Source organism: Bos javanicus, chromosome 1 (assembly GCF_032452875.1).
Source record: "Bos javanicus breed banteng chromosome 1, ARS-OSU_banteng_1.0, whole genome shotgun sequence".
In the NCBI taxonomy this organism is placed as follows: Eukaryota; Metazoa; Chordata; class Mammalia; order Artiodactyla; family Bovidae; genus Bos; species Bos javanicus.
Genome location: NC_083868.1, coordinates 42,137,522 through 42,155,387, shown reverse-complemented (window position 1 = coordinate 42,155,387; position 17,866 = coordinate 42,137,522). Strand labels below are relative to the sequence as shown.

At 36.5% G+C, this 17,866-nt stretch overlaps 1 protein-coding gene across 11 annotated transcripts in view; it reads right to left on the bottom strand.

Annotated features, from left to right (window-relative positions):
* The window catches only part of EPHA6 (EPH receptor A6), a 1,025,466-nt gene that overhangs the window by 174,153 nt on the left and 833,447 nt on the right, over positions 1–17,866 (bottom strand). For 9 of the 11 annotated variants that reach the window (XM_061435761.1, XM_061435852.1, XM_061436033.1 and 6 more), the window contains one exon: positions 7,167–7,292. The exons of the other annotated variants lie outside the window; for them this stretch is intronic. In XM_061435761.1, coding sequence (XP_061291745.1) covers positions 7,167–7,292 — 126 coding nt within the window. The remainder of the gene's footprint in view (positions 1–7,166; positions 7,293–17,866) is intronic. 11 annotated transcript variants of the gene reach the window in all.

Below are 17,866 nucleotides of genomic sequence, written 5' to 3'. Positions count from 1 at the left end.
GTCAGCTCATCTTCATGCGTGGGGATGGATTTTCTTTACCAAATAAAACTCTGAGCTGTAATGAAGCTGTAATACTGGTCCATCATTTTAAATCTTTGTTGTAGTGAGACAGAACTGAGGAAATTACACTCTCTCCTAACATATCAATATATGCCAAACAGTGTTTTTAAATAATTCTAACCTAGCAATAACAGTGTTGCAAACACTGTTGTTTAAGGGGGGTGTTTACATATGTTTAAAATTAAAGTGTTTACATATGTTTAACTAGAAATACGCTTACTCCTTGGAAGGAAAGTTATGACCAACTTAGATAGCATATTCAAAAGCAGAGACATTACTTTGCCAACAAAGGTTCGTCTAGTCAAGGCTATGGTTTTTCCTGTGGTCATGTATGGATGTGAGAGTTGGACTGTGAAGAAGGCTGAGCGCCAAAGAATTGATGCTTTTGAACTGTGGTGTTGGAGAAGACTCTTGAGAGTCCCTTGGACTGCAAGGAGATCCAACCAGTCCATCCTAAAGGAGATCATTCCTGGGTGTTCATTGGAAGGACTGATACTAAAGCTGAAACTCTAATACTTTGGCCACCTCATGTGAAGAGTTGACTCATTGGAAAAGACTCTGATGCTGGGAGGGATTGGGGGCAAGAGGAGAAGGGGACGACAGAGGATGAGATGGCTGGATGGCATCACTGACTTGATGGACGTGAGTCTGGGTGAACTCCAGGAGTTGGTGATGGACAGGGAGGCCTGGCGTGCTGCGATTCATGGGGTCGCAAAGAGTCGGACACGACTGAGCGACTGATCTGATCTGAACTAGAAATACAGTCACTCATGTCATGTTTCTTGTGCTTCTGTCAGCAGGGTGTGTTCTCTGTCATTTAATCAGTGACCTTCTCTCCTCTATACCTTTCCTCAAATCTGAAATAGAATAATCTTGGTCTTTTCCCTGATCCTACCTCAGAGTCCCTATCCTAGTTTCAAATAGTTGCAGTTTACAGAATTTCCTTTTAAAGTCTGGAGCTGAATAAACTTTCAAGGAGGAGCATTGTCTAGGAGACATAACTGTGCAGAACAGTATTGAGGGGCTTACTGGGGCTTGAAATCATACACATTGCAAGGAATAAAGAAACCAGGAATTAGGAATCGAGATGAAGGTTTCTCTTACCACACACAAATTCAAAATTTGCACTTTGAATCATTTATTCAGGATTTTACTTTGCACATTTAATCTAATTTAATTTATTCCTATTATAATTAGCTCTTGGTTTAAGTAGGTACAAACAAAAACACTCATTCACATACATCTTATTCAGGGTAATTGGCAACATTTTTAGACACAGAAATATATAAAATACACACCCTTCAACCAAAAAAGAGTTTGTTTCCCACCCCACCCCCACCCCGAAGACTTCTTACATGAAATGTAAACCAACATCTCTTATCTTTTATGTACATTTATTACAACAGTATTTGTTAAACATAAAGAAATTTGCCATAAATACTACCAAAAAATATAAAAAGAATAATCATTCACAGGAGAACTGTAGCAAGTAGAAATTTTGTCAAAAGTGATTAAGTTTTAAATATCCAATTGTAGACTGAAAACAAAGATACTGATTTTTTTTTTTTTTAGGATGCCTGAACATATAAAGAAGTGGAACAGTTTACTTTGATTTTTCTAAACTGCAGTTTTATTGTATTTAAAAGATATATACTTTTCCATTGTTGATTTCCCTTGATAAACTGAGTTCATGCCAATTTTTCTTAACTCACTGTATATTCCTTCAAAGCCTGCCATCCAGTCTTACATATTTACATTAATGCCTTTCTGCAGTACTCTATATGCATCAAAATCTGATATTCACTAGATCCTAGAGTCTCTGCCACTTCAACCTTACTTATTTTTCCTGGCTTATTTCTAATATCTAAACTATATGCCCTCTCAATACAATTTTTTTGACAGGATAATAGTGCATGCGATATTTGCCCTGATCCATATAGGATTTCACATGAAATATGGAAAGGAAAATACTGATAATCATTGCTAACATACTTCAGAGACATTTTAATATTGGCTTGGCACTGTACGTCCTTTGCTATAGAAATGGTCTAGTTGGATCTGTTATTGGTTTATAGAAACTTGAATTGTGAATTCATGTCTTAATAATTACTGTCAGGAGACAGCAGTAAGGATACGAAAAAGTCTGGTTACTTGAGTATAAGGCTCATCCAAACCTCTTTCCAAAGGTAAAAAATAAATGATATTAAATATTACTATTAATCATATACCTAATGATTAACCTTAGATATGCAGATGACACCACGCTCATGGCAGAAAGCAAAGAGGAACTAAAGACCCTCTTGATGAAAGTGAAAGAGGAGAGTGAAAAAGCTGGCTTAAAACTCAACATTCAAAAAACGAAGATCATGGCATCTGGTCCCATCACTTCACGGCAAGTAGATGGGGGAACAATGAAAACAGTGACAGATTTTATTTTTTTGCAGGGTGGGGGAGGGGCCCCAAAATCACTGCAGATGGTTACCACAGCCATGAAATTAAAAGACACTTGCTCCTTGGAAGAAAAGCAATGACGAACCTAGACAGCATATTAAAAAGCAGACACATTACTTTACCAGCAAAGCTCTGTCTAGTCAAAGGTATTGTTTTTCCAGTAGTCATGCATGGATGTGAGAGTTGGACTATAAAGAAAGCTGAGCACCAAAGACTTGATGCTTTTGAACTGTGGTGTTGAAGAAGACTCTTGAGAGTCCCTTGGACGGCAAGGAGATCCAACCAGTCAATCCTAAAGGAGACCAGTCCTGGGAGTTCATTGGAAGGACTGATGCTAAGGCTGAAGCTTCAATACTTTAGCCACCTGATGTAAAGAACTGACTCACTGGAAAAGACCCTGATGCTGGGGAAGTTTGAAGGCAGGAGGGGAAGGGGAGGACAGGATGAGATGGTTGGATGGCATCACTGACTCAATGGACATTAGTTTGAGCAATCTCTGGGAGTTGGTGATGGACAGGGAAGCCTGGCATGCTGCAGTCCATGGGGTTGCAAAGAGTCAGACACGAATGAGTGACTGAACTGAACTGATATACCTAATAATTGCAAGTCTGGTGTTTGAGTCCTCATGTGTTCACAGTTGTTTTTTAAACTGACTCAGAGTAAACAGACAGGAAGTCTCACAAAATTGGCAAAGCAAGGTGAAAAAAGCTATTTACCCCGTCATTTACCTTGAACCTAACATATGGCATGCAGTGGAGAAAAACTCAAGTTCAGTTCAGTTCAGTTCAGTCATTCAGTCGTGTTTGACTCTTTGTGACCCCATGAACCGCAGCACTCCAGGCCTCCCTGTCCATCACCAACTCCCAGAGTCCACACAAACGCATGTCCATTGAGTCAGTGATTCTATCCAACCAGGTAAAAATCTCAAAAAAGGTGTTTTATATATAGCATTATATTTAAGCATAGGTAGACAAACTGAGATGGTGTTTCAGGAGAATATCCCCTCAACAATTAAAGAGCTTCCAAACTAACCACAAAGGAAGTATTAGGAAGACCTTCAACATTGATTTTTTTCTTTTAGAATTTATCTATTTCTAAATTCTACATGTAGACTGCTTTCTGTGATTGCTGTTTTCTGGACTTTACTCATAATTAAAAAAGCTTCTTAGTTCAAGGTATATATCTAGGTTTGGCCTAGAATCTAACCTCTATATATACGAATTATTTCATTAATGAAAAATAGCATCAAGTCTTCCACAATGACACTGTTATAAAAGTGTAAGGTAGATTTTTTGAGCTAATCATACTCAACCTCAACCTAAGGTATTACCTTCTGAGCATAATGAATATACCTTTATATTTTATAAATAAGTTTTCAAGATACATTGTAATGTTTGGATCTTATGTAAATTTAAGATGTGACGTGATGTCAGAGTTATTGCTATAACTCTGGACAGAAAATTGGACCAGTGAATCTTCCAAATATTATTGCATCATCATTATTAGTGAATAATTCTATTTCTCAAAAACTTCATTACTCTGATTTTCTTTGTTTATTGTAAGCATATGAAACCATCAAAAGTGTAAAGGTAGAGTCTGTCATAAGGTGAGTCATCAGTCTAAGACCCTGTGTATAATCAGTACACTATGGCATACAAAATGTTCTGTCTCACTTTCAAATACTGTTTGACTACAGAAATAGATCAAAGGAATAACTAGGTGGAGCAAAGAGACCAACTTTATCATTGTAGATTATACATGGATGACATATTTCCAAGAAGGACATTAATTCAAGGAGATAGACTTTGAATTTAATAGGGAGGAATACAATGGGGAAGAGTTTGATTAAAAAAATATAAGTTGACTTATGTCTTTTTATAATTATTTTTCCTTTCTTTGCCCATCCACTTTGTTTGTGTTAGCTCCCCTCCCCACTCTTCCTGCCTTCTCTCCTGGGATTTTCTTACTTCACTGAGTGACTACTATTTGAAAAGCACTGCAATAACATTTGAATATATTTGGTATTCAATTTTCAGCCCATCACTTCCTGGTGTTTTTCTCTATTTGAAACTAAGAATAATAACCCTTTACTACAACCCTTCTAGCAATGAGAAAGGTCATATAAACAATTGACAGCCATTCCATAAATACAGATTTCAGACTTGTCTGCTTTCTGGTTCTCATGATTCAGTGATTCTTTTATTATTAGTGTAAAAACATTGCAAAAATATTATTCCTTAATAGAACAGTGTGACATGAATGCAAATAACCTATTTTATACAAGGCATAATCATGTATCTCATTTAAATTTGATTAAGGAAGTAATTGGGAACTAAATTAGTACCATAATTAGAACAGATTTTCTGATTCTTTGAATGACATAGTGAATATCTATGACACCCTGAAAGTTCTGCGACATATAATCAATTGGTATAAAGAAAATTAATTTCTGCCCAGTAGCCATCAACCTCTGGCCAGCTTTTTAAAAGTACCATGATACAGGTTAAAGGAAGGAGTGCTTTGTGTCCTCAAATGGTGTCTTAAACCCAAAGAGTCACTCAGCTAGTAGGTAGCAAATAAATAGCTTAGTTTTTTCCTTTTTTAACATGAAACAATAAAAACTTCTCATGATCATTGCTTCACCCTTCTTAACACAAAATTATACAGCAAATTCTTGGGAAATAAACTATAGCTGAATGAAAGAGGATAAAAATTACCTTTGAAATCATAGCATGATTACTGAAAAATACCAGAGAAAGTATACAGGGATCACTTATCAAAGTGATATAAGCCAGAAAAAGTCAGGTCAGTTAATTTCACTTTGAGGGAATAGGAACAAGTTTAGATCTATAACTTTTTTTATGAAGCAATTTTGTTATACCTGATTTGTATGTAAGTAATGAAAACTGAACTGTTTTCTCTCCCATGAAGGCTGGAGGCGAATTTGGCTGAAAGCTTAGATGAACAGAGTGCTAGTGTTCTTCTAGATTCCTCTCTGGAAAGTTGTTTTTGTGTATGTGTTATAGAAACACTATCTTGCTTCTATCATTCTCAGTGGCTAAATGACAAGGGTTATCACTTTTACCAGTAATGTTGAATAAGTCAAGTCTCTACTGAAGTTCATATTGTCATTTCTGCCAAACATACCTAAATCCACCAAGATTTGTCATTAAGAGTTAAAGATTAAACTATCAAACTACAAATCATCCGTTCATCTCTCCAATTCCAATTGGTGAAATCTTAATAATATATATGAAAGCTATATTTTTTATATTTGCTGTTAACTCTGAGACCTCAGTTTATATAGACTTCTATTTCTAATTTTTTGCAACATTACCATCACTACCACCACCACCACCACCACCAACAATAAAATTTCTATGCAACTGATACCACTTTGTTCTAGAGAGAAAAAAAGGGTGGCATCACACTCACGAGAATAAAAATTGCTAATTTTTGTTTCATATAATTTTGGTCCCTATCTTTATCCATGGCATTGTTGGCCACTTCAGTAATTATCCAATGATAAAACCAAATGACATGGAAGCATACTACGGTTTGTTACTTTTTGTAGGAAAGAGTAATTGAAAGTAGGCAAGGGTAATTGAAAGGCAAATGAAAAAAGTCAGTGTAATAATTTTAGGCTTTGATGGCATAATTTTGCTAAGAAAAGTAAGAAATTTGCATGATGAGATTTTGTTTCCATTTTATTCCCTAGTTTTTCAAATTCTCTCATTATTTGGCTGGCTGGGTCACCCTTGTGAAAATATAGGATCATTACCATAACTTGTAGCATAGTATTATCTATGATACAAAAACCAAAAAAATTATGATAAAAATTCAAGGATCAATATCCTAATTCCATTTTTCTAAACACATGTAAAATGGATTTGCATGTTTCATGAAAAAGGGAGGAAGAAAGCTGGATATTTTACAAAATAACAATAATAAGACAATTTATGATTATCATAATACTAAGGATAATGGATAATGGATAAGTATAATACAAAGTGATTTACTAAATTTTGAAATTATATTTTAAAAGATTCAAAATCCTATATTTTGTTATTCTTCATTGATAAAATATGGTTTTGGTCAGATTGATATTTCTAGGGAAAAGTGTGCATTAATTTTCTTACTCAGAATTGTCTTTTTGTTAATGTTAAATGTCACATTTGCTACTTTCTCACTTTTTTTCAAATAATTTTTCTTTAGTGAAATGGAACTTTATTTAAATCTCTGTAAACTATAAATGCAGAATTATTTTTCAGTTAATAAAACTGTTTTAAATTCTCTTTTCTAGCCAATTCCAAGTGGTAAAGTGGCTTAAATTCGACCTTGTTTTATTCTTGAGTTACAAATTTGGGACCTGAATCTCTTGTTTTTATTTATGAAAAATCTTCCCTAGAAGAAAGAGTCAGCACTATACTGATCAGATGCTCAGTTTAGAGATCCTTCTTCCACTTCCTTTACATTATTCTTGGAGCATTATGCATCACAAATGTGGTTTCTTCATCTATTAATCAAAAAGCCACTTGCACGTCTGTTCAACAATATATTTCAGAAATATTTATTTCTGTATTGTGGGTCTGTCAATTGTAAGCACAGTTCTACTGCTGTATCTGGTGGCAGAAAACTTCACCTGAAATACCTACCAGCAGGAATCCTGGGGGGCAAAGATCCTCCCCCTGGCGCTGGATGCGGGGCCTGGAGGCTATTTAAAAACCCCGCCCTCAGGAAGCTGGGGCAGAACGTTTCCACCCCAATGGCCGGGAAGGATCCTTTTAAGAGATAAAAATGGACATTAATCAAAAAATCTTCTTTGTGGAAAACCTGTTGATCATTTAACTGGAACAAAACCTACAATCAACAAAGACATCAAACCTTACAAAGAAGTTACGTAATTACAAGGAATGGAATGCATTTTTATTCATAAATTTATGAAATAAACTTAGTTTTTTGAAAAGAAAGTTGGAAAATCCCATGGACGGAGGGGCCTGGTAGGCTGAAGTCCATGGGGTCGCTAGAGTCGGACACGACTGAGCGACTTCACTTTCACTTTTCACTTTCATGCATTGGAGAAGGAGATGGCAACCCACTCCAGTGTCCTTGCCTGGAGGATCCCAGGGACAGCGGAGCCTGGTGGGCTGCCGTCTATGGGGTTGCAGAGAGTCAGACACGACTGAAGCGACGCAGCAGCAGCAGTTACAATCAAAGAGGTTTAGAAGCACCAGAATACTAAGATAAATTTCTAAACCTACATTTGACAAAGGGGATATAAATGTTATTGATGTTGCCTGTTTACAGAATTCACCTCCACATGAGATAGAGATATGCAGAAAATAGCCACAATAGGCCTGAGACGTGTGTTGCACTATGAGGAGTGGTGCCTCACTTCAGGTGTACCAGTGTGAGAGCCTAATTAAGAAGACTTTTATACCATACAATAATCACATACATCTTTGAAACAGTGGTAAGAAAAACAACATACACATTTCTTAATTTGCTTCATTCTTATTTTTCTTAATTAGGGACCAGACATAAGAGTTTGCAAAGGTAGAACCACACGCTTTTTCATTTTTAAGAATGCTATTGAGAAAGAAACAAGAAAAAGTAAACTACTTAGAAGTTTATTCATAAAATAATATAATGAATCACAGACGAAGAGAATGTCAGAGCTACAAAGGACTTCAGAGATCATCCAGTCAAAAACTCCATGTTTTACAGACCAAGAACTGAGGACTGGGGTGGGAAACTGATATCACACAGCTGGTGGACTCCCAGGACAAAGTCTTTACACTAAAGGCTAAAAATAAATAATGAGCCACTTCCTATTTGGAAGATCATGATCTCCTGATTGTGAATTAGAAACCTAGCACTTTGGAATAGTGGCATTACAACTTGGTGTCTCAAGGACCTAAAGGACACTAAAATCATTCAGAAGAAAGTATAATATAAATGCAATATTAGTGCATTGGTAACTGATATGGTACATGTAAGTTTAAATCACAATAATACCCTAAAATCAAGTTACCCTGATGGTTGTAAGAAACACATCTCATTCGAGACCCCTGAAACCCTCATCAGGAACAGCAGTTTTCCTGTGTAGTGACCTGGGATCTCTGCTTCCACAAGTTCAAATTTAGAAAGTGTCATATTTTTGAAAAGGACCTCCCAAGTGGCCCTAGTGGTAAAGAACCTGCCTGACAAAGGCGGAGATGTAAAATATGCATGTTTGATCCCTGGGTCAGGAAGATCCCCTGGAGGAGGAAATGGCAACCCACTCCAGTATTCTTGCCTGGGAAATCCCATGGACAGAGGAACCTGGTGGGCTATAGTCCATGGGGTCCCACAGTCAGACATGACTGAAGGGACTTAGTGCACATGCACATATTTTTGAAAAGACTTCACTCTGTTCTTTGATACAAGCTTTACCCCTAAAATAAGTTAAAATTTTGATTTTTCTTTTAACTTTAACTAGGATTAAAGGGATCTGGTATACCACACTCTATATATCTTGCTGCTACGGAGGAAGTTGTTGCTAAAGAAAAAGCAGCATTTCTCAGATCTTTAGAGATTTTTTTTTTTTTTTTTACAAAAGAACAAAGTTATAATGAAAGCTTTAATGGTTGAGGCCTATAGATTGTGCATTGGATTAAAGAAAGCATAGAGAGAGTGTCATATACTGTGAATAAATTGGTTTTGTTGTGGATTCTATGGAGCTTTAGTAAAATGACCCAGCAGAGCTGGAGTCCCTTAAACATTAAAAGGTGTGGCAAAAGAGAACAAGATGGCAGAGGAGCAGTGGACATGGAGGACATCTCTCTCCATGGATACATCAGGAATACACCTTCAGACACAGAAGTTCATGCGGAATACCAGTTGAGAGCGGACATGAGTACCTGACCAGTGGAAAATAATATATAGAACCATGCAAATCTTGGTAGGATGAAGGAACTAGGGGGAAAAGCAGGAGTGTTAGTAGGACTGGACCTGCCCTTGGCGGGTGGGGGAACTAAAGCAGAAGTCCGATTCCCACATCCAGGCAATTATCTGAGTCAGAGGAGAAAACATTTAAGACTGAGAGTGAAACAGCATAAATGGAATGAGAATCAGACAGTCCTTGCCACAGCCATACATATCCAGGACAGGGACGCAGGTTCCCTGGAAGGTGCAGCAGCTGGCAGCTGGAGTTCAGGGACTGTGGAATAATCCCAGGGTGAGGGCTGCTGTTGACTGCAGAGAGATGGATCAAGGGGATGTGAGGGAGGACATTGTGGTGGGAAATGCCTGTGGAGGAAAGCCAGGCAACCATGGAAGCAAGGCAATACTGCTGAGTCACACGGAAGGGGTGGAGCCATCACCATAGTCCTTCTCTCCCCACTCATCAGCATTGTTGGTTGAACAATAGAGAGGCTGGCCCATCAAACGCCTGCTGCACTGAACTACAGAATAGGACTCCACCCAGGGAGCCCCTTTAAGTGCCTGATGCGCTGATCTAAGAGTAGGACCCCAAACAGGGGGGCCCCCTCTATGTGCCTGACACGCTGAACAACAGAGAAGGATCCCAGCAAGGTAGCCCTCTAAGTGCCTGAGGGCAGAGCTACAGAGAAAGACTGGCCAAAGAGGCCTTCTAATCACCAGTTACAAGAGGCTCAAAAAAAAAAAAAAAAAAAAAGACTCTGATAGGGCCATAACTCCTGCCGCAGAGGCAGTCCAAGTCCCTGTACACTTGCTGCCTCCAGGGTCCCCGCAAGCCAAGCAGCCATGCTGCCTTCATGCTCAACTCTCACTGGGGCAGAGCTGCCACAGACATAAAAAAGTCTTGCATCTATAAGCACAGGGTCACTTCTGTAGTGTCTGACTCTTTGAGAACCTGTAGACTGTGGCCTGCCAGGCTTCTCTGTCAGGGAGGGAGGAGGGTTTTCTAGGCAAGAATACTGGAGCATTTTGGCCAATACTGGTTGCCATACCCTTCTAAAGCACTATTTCCTCCTGCCCTAGCTGCCAACTCCCTTGAGTACCTGATGCTGCCAGAAGCCCTGCGACCCAAGCAGCTGTACCGCCTCCACACCTGGCCTTCAAAGGGGCAAACCCAGGTCCTCCAGGGCAGTCTCAGGAGCAAACCCCAATGGATGACCCATACATAGAGGTGGAAATAAAACCACAATTGAAACCCATGGGCAGTGTTGATAAGGAAGAAGACCCAAAACCTTCCCACCAGCTGTACAAGATGCAGATTAAATCCACATGATCATCTAGGCAGACTCTGTGTCTATGGAATATATAAAAGGTCATTGAGAGCTCCCACAAAATAAAATGCACTAGTTTTGATAGCTGTGGACAATGGAGGAAAGAACACACAGAAACAGGACCAGGTTAGAATCTGAGCTGCCCCCACAGCAGGTCCAGAGATCAGTACCGTGTTGGAGGGCATCCAAGGGAGGTGAGGTGGACTGTGACTTCCAGCGAGGGAAAGGACTCTGACAGCAGTGACTCAAGAAAAACATTTATTATTCTTATGTTTTGACTTGTTCTGTAGATTCTTTTGGATTTTTTTTTTCTTTTTCTTCCCCTTTTCCCCCCTCTGTTGTAGTTGTTGATTTTATTGGCACTAGGAAATCTAATTAAGCTTTTGAGCTTTTTTGTTTGTTTGTTTCTCAGTCACATTTTTTATTGTTGTTATAGACCTCTGCCTCTGTGTTGGGTTTTTGCAGTTCTATGGAGTTTTCCCTTTTTCTTTTATTTTTAATTTTTAAAACCTACTATTATTTTCTCTACATTTATTTCGTTGTTTGCTTTTCTTACTATTCTTTTCCCCTTGTAATTAATCTTTAATGTATATAAATCTTCTTCATCTACCTCTATTTAACTTTGCATATCTATTCTTTCTTTTTTTTTTTCCTTTCCTCCCAACATATTTATTAGTTTTATTTTCATTGCTTTAATCCCCAATTGGCACCTTGCTTTAGTTTCATTTTCCAGTTTGTGCTTTAGTTAGTGTTGTTCTGGTAGATACAATTTTTGCTTTTCTTTGTTTACCAGGTCAACCTATTGTACTTTGTTTTTGTTGGACTGTTTTTATTTTACTTATGGGTGTATACCTTTTTTTTTCTTTTTCTTTCTTCTTCCATTTTCTTTTTTTAATAATTTCTCTTTTTTATAATTCTAATTGTTAATGTTTTAAACCTATTATATTTATTCTACATTTATTCCTTTTTTTTGCCTTCCTACTGTTCTTTTCCCCTTGCAGTTAATCTTTAATGTATATAAATCTTCTTCATCTACCTCTGTTTAACTTTGCCTATTTATTCTTTCTTTTATTTCTTTCTTTCCTTTCCTCTCAACATATTTGTTAGTTTTGTTTTCATTGCTTTATTCCCCACTTGGCACCTTGCTTTAGTTTTGTTTTCCAGTTTGTGCTTTAGTTAGTTTTGTTCTTAACTGGTAAATATAATTTTTGATTTCCTTTGTTCACTGGGTCAATCTATGGTATTTTATTTTTGTTGGACTGTTTGACTTTGCTCATGGATGTATATGTATATGTGTATATTCCATTATTTTAATTATTATTTGCCTGATTTTGTAACTACCGTTTGTCTGGGGTTCATCTTTGGTTTCTTGTTTTTGGATATTTGTTTTGATCTCACTTAATGCCATAACAAACCACTTGTGGAATCTTCTTTCTTGACCAGTGATCAAGCCTGGAGCCTTTGGAGTGCGAGCACTGACTCCAAGAGCCTAGACTACCAGAGAACTAACCCTAGGGAGTATCAAATAGTGATAACTCACTGTAAGGAAACCACTTCAATATAAGACCTGGCATCACCCAACCACCAGTGGCACCCTGTACAGGATGCCTCATCTAAACAACAAACAAACAAACAAAATACAAACCCAATCATCAGTAGACAGGATTACCACCTCACTCAGCCTTGCCCATCAGAGGAAAAACAAACAAAAACACAGCACAAATCTCACCCTATAGGAAGCTTACACAAACCACTGGGCCAAACTTAGAAAGGCAAAAACCAAAAGGAAGAAAGAATTCAATCTTCTTCAAGGAAAGAATTCAACTTTCCTTTAAACCTGGGAAAAGGAGACTTCAAACACAATAAGTTAAAAAAAAATAATGATAAGGCAGAGAAATACTACACAAAGGAAGGAACAAACTAGAAACACAGAAGTCCAAATAAATGAAGAGGAAATAGACAAAATACCTAAAAAAGGATTCAGAATGGTGATAGTAAACATGATCAAAACCTTGAAAACAAAATGGAGAAAATGCAAGAATCAATTAACAAAGACCAAGAAGTATTAAAGAATAAACATTCAGAGACAAAACATAATTACTGAAATTAAAAATACTCCAGAAGTAATCAATAGCAGAATATCTACAGTAGAAGAATGAATCAGTGAGCTTGAGGATAAAATGGTAAAAATAATTTCTGAAGAGCAGAATAAAGTAAAAAGAATGAAAAGAACTGATGATAGTCTCAGAGACAATATCAAATGCACCAACATTCCATTTATAGGAGTTCCAGAAGAAGAAGGGAAAAAGAAAGGGTATGAGAAATTTTTTGAAGAGATTATAGTTGAAAATAGCTGAAAGGAAATAGTCAATGAAGTCCACGAGGCACAAAGAGTCCCATACAGGATAAACCTAAAGAGAAACATGCCAAGACACATACTAATCAAACTAACAAAGACTAAACACAAAGAAAGAATATTAAAAGCAGCAAGGGAGAAGCAACAAGTAACATACAAGGGAAACCCCATATGCTTAACAGCTGATCTTTCAGCAGAAACTCTGCAGGCCAGAAGGGAATGGCAGAATATTTTTAAAGTATTGAAAGGGAAATCTACATTTCCTTTTGAAATGAAAGGGAAAGGGAATATACGATCAAGGTTACAATACTTAGCAAGGATCTCATTCAAAACTGATGGAAAAATAAAAAGCTTTTCAGAGTAGCACAAGTTAAAAGAATTCAGTACCACTAAACCAGCTTTACAGCAAATGTTAAAGGGGCTTATATAGTCAAGAAATACAAGAGAAGAAAAAAGATATGCAAAATCAACCCCATACAATTAAGAAAATGGCAGTAGAAACATATTAATAATTACATTAAATGTAAATGGATTAAATGCTCCAACTAAAAGACAGAAACTGGCTGAATGGATACAAAAACAATACCCATATATATGCTCTCTACAAGAAACCCACTTCAGACCCAAAGACACTTATAGACTGAAAGTGAGAGGATGGAAAAATATATTCCATACAATTTGGAAGCAATAGAAAGCTGGAGTAGCAGTCCTCATATCAGACAAAATAGACCTTAAAATAAAGGAGATTACAGGAGATAAGGAAGGACACCACATCATGATCAAGGGATCAATCCAAGAGAAGACAACAATTGTAAATATCTATGCACCAAACATAGGAAACCTCAGTACCTAAGACAAACAATAACAGACAAGAAAGGAGAAATTGACAGTAACACAATAATAGTAGGAGACTTTACACCCTACTCACATCAATGGAGAGGTCATCAAAACAGAAAATTAGTATAAAACAGTCTTAAATGATACATTAGATAAGACAGATCCCACTGATATCTTCAGGATATTCCATCCAAATGCAGAAGAATACACCTTCTTCTCAAGTGCACATTCTTCAGGATAGACCACATCTTGGGTCACAAATCAAACCTCAGTAAATTTAAGAAAATTGAAATCATATCAAGCATCTTCTTCAACCACAATGCAATAATACTAGATATCAATTACAAGAAAGAAAACTGTAAGAAACACAAACACATAGAGATTAAACAATACTTTTCAAAATAACCAACAGGTTACTGAAGAAATCAAAAGGGAAATAAAAAAATTTCTAGAAACTAATGACAATGAACACAGATTCTCAAAACCTATGAGATGCAGCAAAAGCAGGTCTAAGAGGGAAGTTTATAGCAATACAATCCTACCTCAAGAAACAAGAAAAACAGCAAATAGACAACTTAACTTTACACCTAAAGCAACTGGAAAAAGAAGAACAAAAAACCCCCAAAATTAGTGGAAGGAAGGAAACCATAAAGATCTGAGCAGAAATAAATGAAAGAAACAATAGTAAAGATTAATAAAACCAAAAGATGGTTCTTTGAGAAGATAAACAAAATTGACAAATCTTTAGCCAGGCTCATCAAGAAAAAAAGAGAGAAGAATCAAATCAACAAAATTAGAAATGAAATAGGAGAGGACAACAGACAATGCAGAAATACAAAGGATTATAAGAGAGTATTATGAACAACTATATGGCAATAAAATGGATAACCTGGAAGAACTGGACAGATTCTTAGAAAAGTTCAATCTTCCAAGACTGAACCAGGAAGAAATAGAAATCATGAACAACCCAATTACAAGCACTGAAATTGAAGCTGTGATTAAAAAAAAAAAATCTCACAAAAAACAAAAGCCCAGGACCAGATGGCTTCACAGGAGAATTCTATCTAACATTTAGAGAAGAGCTAATGCTTATCCTTCTAAAACTCTTTCAAAAAATTGCAGAAGAATGAACACTTCCAAACTCATTCGATGAGGCCACCATCACCAAAACCAAAGACAAAACACAAAAAGAAAACTACAGGCTGATAACACTGATGAACATAGATGCAAAAATCCTCAACAAAATTTTAGCAAACAGAATTCAGCAACACATCAAAATGCTCACACACTATCATCAGGTTGGGTTTATTCCAGTGATACAAGGATTCTTCAATTTATGAAAATCAATCAATGTGATACACCATATTAACAAATTGAAATATGAAAACCATATGATAATCTCAATAGATTCAGAAAAAGCCATTGACAAAATTTATCAGCCATTTATGATTTATAATATACTGATGACAGAAATCAAAGATGACATAAACAGATGGAGAGATATTCCATGTTCTTGGGTAGGAAGCATCAATATTGTGAAAATGACTATACAACCAAATGCAGTCTACAAATTCAGTGGGATCCTTATCAAATTACCAATGACATTTTTCACAGAACTAGAACAAAAAATTTCACAATTCATATGGAAACACAAAAGACCCTGAATAGCCAAAGCAGTCTTGAGAAAGAAGAATGGAGCTGGAGGAATCAAGCTTCCTTGTAGTATAATCAAGAATTCAGATTATACTACAAAGCTACAGTAATTAAGACAGTATGGTACTGACACAAAAACAGAAATATAGACCAATGGAACAAGATAGAAAGTTCAGAAATAAATCCATGCACCTACGGGTATTTTATTTTTGACAAAGGAGGCAGGAATATACAATGGGGCAAAGACGGCCTCTTCAATAAATGGTGCTGGGAAAACTGGACAGCTACATGCAAAAGAATGAAATTAGAACACTTCCTAACACTGTACAGAAAGATAAACTCAAAATGGATTAAAGACCTAGATGTAAGACCAGAAACTATAAAACTCTTAGAGGAAAACATAGGCAGAACACTTGATGACACAAATCAAAGCAAAATCCTCTATGACCCACCTCCTAGAGTAATGGAAATAAAAACAAAAGTAAACAAGTGGGACCTGATTAAACTTAAAAGCTTTTGCACAGCAAAGGAAACCATAAGCAAGGTGAAAAGACAACCCTCAGAATGGGAGAAAATAATAGCAAATAAAACGACTGACAAAGGATTAAGGACTGACAAAGGACTGCAAGGAGATCCAACCAGTCCATTCTAAAGTAGATCAGCCCTGGGATTTCTTTGGAAGGAATGATGCTAAAGCTGAAACTCCAGTACTTTGGCCACCTCATGCAAAGAGTTGACTCATTGGAAAAGACTCTGATGCTGGGAGGGATTGGGGGCAAGAGAAGAAGGGGACGACAGAGGATGAGATGGCTGGATGGCATCACTGACTCGATGGACGTGAGTCTGAGTGAACTCTGGGAGTTGGTGATGGACAGGGAGGCCTGGCGTGCTGCAATTCATGGGGTCGCAAAGAGTCGGACACGACTGAGCGACTGATCTGATCTGATCTGATAGCTTATTATGTGGAGGTTTGAGAGAAAACAACAAAATTCTGCAAAGCAATTATCCTTCAATGGAAAAAAAAATGATGTGGCAAAAATGCTAATGTAAGCCATAAAGTGCTCTGAGGTAACCTTCCACAAACAGTCAAATTAATTACTCTTTTGTTATTATATGGGATATTCATCATTGAGAATAAAGTAAACATGAGCCTGTGTGTGGTATTGCCAAAATAAGGTATTTTCCACACTGCAATGTTTCATCACCGTCTGAGAAGACATTTATTAACATAAGGAGCATCACTGAATACCAGATGGAGATAATTATATCATATATTTATAAAGTTTTCTTATTTAAAGTTACAGAAGAAATGGTGATTTTACAACAGGGGAAATAATTACAAGAAATTCAGATTTTATCATATGCTGTGAAAAATAAAAATGATCCCATTTTATTTGATTATAGATTTATTGAAATCAAGGAACAATAAACCTAGTTCAATAATACTAGATCACTAAAAAAAAAAAATCACCATGCACAGGAAAGTAAAAAGGACATAAAGGAAATTATCTTAAAGAAAAATCTGAGGAAAAAGAGCGTGTAGAGTGGTGACTCTAAATAATGTTAATCTGCTTCCCATTTAGAGATTTTTATCTGAGTTTTCCTATTTTTATTATCCAACACTATTCAACACTGTTAACTTAGAAAAGATGTCCATTATATTAACTCCTTGAAAGAAACTAAATGCAAGTATTATTTTATTGCTTTGATTACACTGATTGCTACTTTTGTTGTTGTGACAGCCTGCCATCTTTAATAGCAGCTTTCATTTTCCTAAACTTGCTCCATCATTCATAATGGCTTTGTTATGTTTCTTTACTGTGGTTTAAAAGATCTTTAATTTATTGTAGCATCTCTTCAGTAACTGCCATTTTTTAAAATATCTGAGACAATCAAACAGAAAAGCTGGTGCACATGAATACATATTCCATTGAGATATCGTATTATGTCACATTATTCACATTATGTGATGACACTGCCTTATAATTTTTCTTCTTAAGATCAGTCATGTCAACAGAGACTGCACAAAACACTACAACTCTATGTTTTCACAGTTCAATCAGTAAAACTAAAGTTATCCTTGTTATAATTCCCTTATCACTTAATCCACAAGAAATTAAGTTCATGAACCTTTTGGAATTTGATATAAAATAATTTTAGTCTGATTCGCTCTATTTCATAAGTTGCTGACTCTCTCTTTTTTTTAGATCAATGGTGGAATTTATTAATAAATTACATTGCAGCTCAGTAATAAAAA